Source organism: Octopus bimaculoides, chromosome 16 (assembly GCF_046866305.1).
Source record: "Octopus bimaculoides isolate indiv1 chromosome 16, ASM4686630v1, whole genome shotgun sequence".
Classification (NCBI taxonomy): Eukaryota; Metazoa; Mollusca; class Cephalopoda; order Octopoda; family Octopodidae; genus Octopus; species Octopus bimaculoides.
Genome location: NC_142943.1, coordinates 18,141,586 through 18,148,943, shown reverse-complemented (window position 1 = coordinate 18,148,943; position 7,358 = coordinate 18,141,586). Strand labels below are relative to the sequence as shown.

The 7,358-nt window shown below is 36.2% G+C and overlaps 1 protein-coding gene across 1 annotated transcript in view; it reads right to left on the bottom strand.

Annotated features, from left to right (window-relative positions):
- LOC106884432 (26S proteasome non-ATPase regulatory subunit 3) overlaps positions 1 to 7,358 on the bottom strand; it is a 170,619-nt gene that overhangs the window by 25,561 nt on the left and 137,700 nt on the right. Inside the window, exon 10 of the mRNA XM_014935818.3 lies at positions 1,952 to 2,002. Coding sequence (XP_014791304.1) covers positions 1,952 to 2,002 — 51 coding nt within the window. The remainder of the gene's footprint in view (positions 1 to 1,951; positions 2,003 to 7,358) is intronic.

Here is a 7,358-nt window from a genome sequence, read left to right as displayed (position 1 = left end):
TCAGCCAACCTAATTGTGTGTGTGTGTGTGTGTGTGTGTATGTGTGCGTGCGCGTGTGCGTGCGTGCGTGTGTGTGTTCAAACATTACATGCATACAAATTATGATTGTTTAATGAAATACAGTGTCCCTACCAGCAATTAACAAGTTATATATGAGGCATTTAGTGACAGACTGCTGTAGGCGACACAACTTAAAAACCATGAAAAACGCAGTCAAAGTCTCACGACTTTCAGAAATGCAATATCTCAGCAAGGAATGAAGTTAGGAAGCTGACCATGAAAACCTCCTCTAATCATTCCACCTAAGTAGAATTATTTATTTATGTATGTATTTGAAAGATGAAATAATGACTGCATCTTTCTCATTTTGTAGAATATACCGGTACTATGAAACAATGTATCACATTGTATATTTTAGCCATAATACCTGGATAAAAACATACAGAGACCCCATCCCTCTACCAAAACAAAAGTTTTTAGTTGAAAAATTCACCTATGAATAGAATATATTAAGTACCAAACATATAAAGACAATCAGTGAACCAATTCAAGTGTAGTGTGAAAAATAAAACCACAAGAAGATGATTTTATTAATCCCAAACACCCAGACAGCTAATTTGTTTTATGCCCTAATCTGTACAACAGTGATCTTATCCAAGATCCATGGATTCCTGGGAGTTCTCAAAGGGAGCACTGAGTGTCTGTTATTTGTGTTAAAAAAATTTTAAAGGCCATTGTGGGCGACACATGATATCTTTCGAGCGACATCGTTGCCAGTGCCCCTGGACTGGCTCATGTGCAGGCGACACGTGATATCTTTCGAGCGGGATCGTTGCCAGTGCCCATAGACTGGCTCATGTGCAGGAGACACATGAAATCTTTCGAGCGGGATCGATGCCAGTGCCCCTGGACTGGCTCATGTGCGGGCGACACATGAAATCTTTCGAGCGAGATCGTTGCCGGTGCCCCTGGGCCGGCTTGCGGGTGACACATGTGGTTTTTCGAGCGAGGTCGTTGCCGGTGCCCCTGGGCTAGCTCGTGTGCGGGCGACACATGGGGTCTTTCGAGCGGGATCGTTGCCAGTGCCCCTGGACTGGCTCTTGTGCGGGTGACACATGAGGCTTTTTCGAGCGGGATCGTTTGCCAGTGCCCCCGGACTGGCTCGTGCGGGCGACACATGAAATCTTTCGAGCGGGATCGTTGCCAGTGCCCATGGACTGGCTCTTGTGCGAGTGACACATGAGGTTTTTCGAGCGAGATCGTTGCCGGTGCCCCTGGACTGGCTCTTGTGCGGGTGGCACATAAAAGACACCATTTCGAGCATGGCCGTTTTCGTGCGGGTGACACGTAAAAGCACCCACTACACTCTCTGAGTGGTTGGCGTTAGGAAGGGCATCCAGCTGTAGAAACTCTGCCAAATCAGACTGGAGCCTGGTGTTGCCATCCGGTTTCACCAGTCTTCAGTCAAATCGTCCAACCCATGCTAGCATGGAAAGCGGACGTTAAACGATGATGATGATGATGATGATTTATCTTTCATTTGAGAGATGAACAAGGAAAAATGAGTTTGTTAGTAAATAAAATCAGTATATTGAACTGGCACATCTTTCAAAAACCTGGGGTCCATAGAAAAATTCATTTAAATAAAGGGATCTTTGATAGTGAAAAAGCCAGGAACCATTGCTATATAATATTTGTACAGATTATTATTCTGACATTGTTCTTTTCACTCATCTTAAAACTTCTTAATCCTCAACTAATAAATTCAACACTGATTTCATAGTTGACTATTCTAAACAATTAAAAGGACTAGCCATTAAAATAATCCACAAAAAAGATATTCCAATGTGCAAGCAGGAAAATGAAAATGAGAAAATTAAGAGAAATGAAATGTAAATAAAAAACAAGAAAATACGTATTATAGTATCTTTGATGATATAAGATTACTTACCTCAGCAGATTCTAAATCTTTATTGTATGATTTAGGTGGAAACCGCATAGCCTACAATGAAATAAAATTGAAGCAAAAAATTGAGTTAAAAATTAAACTGATAAAACTAGAAAAGAAAAATTGAAAGTAAATAGTCGTGAAACATATAACAAAATCAACAACTGAAATAAATATAAACAGTTTAGACATGTTAGAAATTAACCACAAACCAGATATTCATTGAGTTGACCTAGGGAGGATACCATAAGGAAACATTCTGCATACTAAATATGGTCTCACATATGTAATGAATATAATACATATGTACTAATTAGTATATTATATATACAAATATGTATGTACAATATACATATAAGTATATGTATATACTAACATGTAATATAGTGAATTGAAAAACTGTGATCAGAGATTATCCAAGTGATTAGAAGATAACTCCCCCTTGAACTTAAAGCCTAAAACCAACAAGCAATGGTGATAACTCTAATAGAATCCATCCATTTTCTTCTCCACTATTCATGGGAGGGTTGTGCAGAGGAAAGTCCTCAAGTACCTCCTCCATAAGGTTCTATCAGAAGCAATCATTATGAGACTTTCCAGCTAGATTCCCAAGTGTGACCAACTGAGGCTATGGGTATTATCCAGCTATCTTGTTCTTGGTCTACCCTCAGGTCTCCTGCCATTCAGCTTACAATTCTTTCCTGTGACATTCTAATCACACACTCATAGCACTGAAGCTGCGACCTCTCAATACAGAGAAGTAGCAGCTTGATTTGAAGAGATTTCCTGATCTCTGAGTCATACACCCTGTCATGTAATGTTACTCCAGAAATCCTTCAGAAGAACCCTGTTTTGGTAGCCTACATTTACAATCATATATTTTCGGCCATTACCTACAAACATTCATGGCCATAATTGAGGACTGGCACAGAAACCAAACTGAAGATAGTGAGTTTGGCTTTTATCCAATTGTTCCTCTTCTGAGGATCAAATGCTGAAGCTGACACATTACAATGCCAGCATCTGCAATTCTAGCACCCAATTTAGCTTCCTGCCTCCAACCACTCATGAATATGGCCCCAAGATACCTAATCATCCTCACTTGCCTCAGTGATGCTCCACTAACATGCAAAGTGCACACTGGGAAGACTTCTTTGAAGGGAGCAATTTCTCAACCATTGCAAGACTAATTCTCATCTCTGCTTTGCAGCACTTGCCAGCAAACCCATTCAGTGCATGCTGGAGATCACCTTCTGATGAGCCAAGTACAACCATGTCATCTGATCCTACACTCACCAATCATGATCCCACTTCCACAACTATTACATGTGTCAAGAATTATGAACAGGATAGATGACAATAAGCATCCCTGCTGAAATCCAGCACTCATGTTGAAAGGTTTCAACTTCGTATCATTTACCTATATACAAACATCTGGGCATTCATATAGGGACTTCACAGCAACAATCAGATGATCAAAATTTGGAGGTAATGCAGACAGTTCAAATAGAAGTAGATCTAGTTAACTGGTTAGACCAACTCAGTAAAACATATTAAACTCAGTTGGCACAATTAAGAGTAATGAATATAAGTGCAGGCATGGCTGTGTGGTAAGAAGCTGGCTTTCCAACCACAGAGTTCTGGGTCCAGCCCCACTGTGTGGCACCTTCGGCAAGTGTCTTCTCGTATTACAGCTTCAAGCTGACCAAAGCTTTGTGAGTGGAGTTGGTAGATGGAAACTGAAAGCCCATCAGTGTGTGCGTGCGTGTGTGTGTGTGTGTGTGTGTGTGTGTCTGTCTGTCTGTCTGTCTTTGTATTTGTTGCCTGCCACTGTTTGACATCCAGTGTTGTTGTGTTTACAATCCTGTAACTTAGCAGTTTAGCAAAATAGACTAACAGAATAAGTTTCCAGATTTAGCAAAATAGAAGTACTGGTGTTAATTCATTCGACTAAAAGTTCTTCAAGATGGTGCCCCAACATGGCCGCAGTAAATGACTGATACAAGTAAAAGATAAAAGATAGCGAGAACGTTGTAATGCTGATTAGGAATATAAGCAGTACATCAAGAAAACATGTGTAATATAATGAGTCAAAAAAATCAAGTGGTTTATTCAAGTATCAACATTTGTATTTACAATAAATATTGTAAACTATGAGCAGGAGGTCGGCAGATAATGAAAATCAGAGACCAAAGGATACACTAAAGAATAAGATATCAAAACACTGAAAATTCAACAGCCATCATATCCTTTGTTAGAACTATTTCCATCTAACACAATAACATGAGTATTTTTGACAAATTAGAGCCACTCGAAAAAAATTAACCTTTATACTATTAAAAAAAAAAAACATGAACATAATATTTACATGGCTCAGTAATTACTTTTATATGAAAAATCCAACAGTCAATGACAAATTATTGCTGCACAAAGTATAACGAAATGATGCTTTCTGCAAAACTATTATCACTGAGAAGAAACTAAGAGCTTGCAATGATAGATGAGATGCCATTAGAAAAGAAGTGCTGCTGTTTAGAAAATTGATCATGAAAAATCATTCACTTTCTTCTTGCATTCACATACCAAAGTAACTAAATGGTAGCTTTACTAAATTGATTCCACTGCTTTTAATATTTAGTGGATAGCATATAATCACAGATTTCTTGTGAACACACATACAAAGAAAGAAACACATATTGATGCTGATAATAAAAGAAAAAATAAAGTGACATAAGAATTGAAAAATAACTAAATAAACTGAAGATACAAAAATAGTAATTTTCATTTTTTAATTAAATAATAAAAAAAAAAGAGAAAAGTTTGAAAGATGAATTAAAATGATTATGAAAATTAAGAATTTCAATATAAAAGAAGTGAAGCAAGCCGAGTTATTAGCAAAAACTGTATAGTCAACCAGAATCAAATGAAAGTGATAGATTAGTTAACAGAGAAGTTCATTATAAAATCTGATGGGATTCATTTGTGCTGATTTTGTTTTACTTAACTGGTGTGTGTGTGTGTGTGTGTGTGTGTGTGTGTGTGTACGTGTGTGCGCACGTGCGCATGCATTCAAACACACACATCCATATAGATATGTGCGTGTGTGTGTATATATACATATAGAGATTATGTATATATGCTTTTATATATATATATATATATATATATATATATGGGTGCATTTGTATATACTATATGCATTTGTATATATTATATAAATTATGTACATGTGTGTATATATAATTATACGTATACACATGCACACACATATATGTATATATTTACATATACATCATATATATACTTATATATATTATACATATCTATAAATATATTTTCTATTTCCCGCACACACACACACACCAGATTACCAAGAATAATGTGTAATCAGAGTTATTGTTGAATATGTAGTAGACAACTATCTTAAGTTGTGAATAATTAATGACTTTTGAGAACGTGGAAGTCAAATGGTAATAAATATTTATAAATCATGTGATTGCTCAATGCAGAAGTTTTTCAGTGACAACAACATATAGGGAGGGGAAAATAAATAAACAAATAAATAAATGACTAGAAGAATAAATAAATAAATAAACAGAAAACTATTTGAAAAATACAAACAATACAACCAGTAAATTGTCAGACCTAATGAGGTACTGGGAAAAAATCTAAGAAGGATGGCTAGAAACCACCTACAGACTGAGTAAAGATGTTTAGAGAACTGCCAGTCAGGGGGATAATAGTTTTATCATAATATTTTCTTCTAATTCAAAACAAGAGCAAGACACAGTTTGCATGTTTCATTTTCCTTGACTAATCATTAATGTATAAAGTGAAGTAGAATTTCATTTACAATGAAAGTATGCAAACAGAAACGCAGCCAAATATAGGTGCTAAACTCAAATTTAACACTTATGTGCCAAATCAAACAGCAGTTCAATTTCATGGTGAAAACTAGGATATAATGAAATACTAATGCAGTTAATCTAATTAATTTACAAATGAGACTATAAGGCATTTGATTGTTTAGTACAGTGGTTCTCAACTCTTTTTAACCTATTGACCCCGTTCATTACTATTTTATTCTGGTGGATTTCCATAGCCATTTGATGTTTAAAAACTAGTTGTATAGATGTTTCTTTCAAAATTCTATTTTGTGTTTCACACATTAACTTGTGTAGGTTGAACTATGTAAAATGTTAGAGAAAGATATCTAGCTGTTTCTTGCAATAAATACATCTAAAGCAAAATTTCTTATAGGCGCAAGAGTGGCTGTGTGGTAAGTAGCTTGCTTACCAACCACATGGTTCTGGGTTCAGTCTCACTGCGTGGCATCTTGGGCAAGTGTCTTCTACTATAGCCTTGGGCCAACCAAAGCCTTGTGAGTGGATTTGGTAGATGGTATGTGTGTATGTTTGTGCATCTGTTTGTCACTCCACCATAGCTTGACAACTGATGTTGGTGTGTTTACGTGCTTGTAACTTAGCAGTTCGGCAAAAGAGAGACTGATAGAAAAAGTACTAGGCTTACAAAGAATAAGTCCTGGGGTCGAATTGCTCGACTAAAGGTAGTGCTCTAGCATGGCCGCAGTCTAATGACTGAAACAAATAAAAGATTAAAAGAATAAAAGACCCTTAAAATAGTACTGTGAGGACCCAATTTACTAGTTTGCTCACGTGGACCCCTAAAAATCTTATAAAGATCCCCAGGGATCTTATGGCCTAGTGGGAGTGCTCTAGCTGAAGGATGAAAATGATAAACTTATACCAAAAGCTACATGTGCAAACTTTGCTGTCTGTCGAGTAGATTTATGGGACATTTTCCTTTTTATTCAACTCATAATCACTTTCATTTGTTGACAGCCCTCACAAATCATAGGCACAGTGATACTGAACAGGTTCAATAAACGACTACTTGAAATATTTTTTTAATATTTATTAAAGTTTGGCTTGATAATTATGGAAGATGAATGCCTAAATGATTCATATGAAACAAGTATGTACAAAAGCATAAAAAACATAAACAAAATGAAACTGTTTGATGCAGTAGCTTATATATCCTCTTCGAAACAGTTTCTGTTCAATATGTACTGCACTGAGACAAAGACCTCAAAAATGGAAGTGATGATGAAAATGCCTCATAAAACATTGTTATTAAAGTATTACTAATGTCTATCTTTACGCATTGTGTCAAAAGCTTATCTGTCTAGAAATGTCCTTCTTTAACCCTTTAGCATTTAAACAAGCCATATCTGGTCAAAATATTCTACTCATTTTATGTTCAAACTCTGACATCTACCCTACAAGCTCATTCTACAAATAAACAGTCACATCATTGAAATCTCAAAGCCACAAGGTAAAGCATGATTAATTCAAAACAAGGTGAATAAATAAGCATTACATTTGACAAA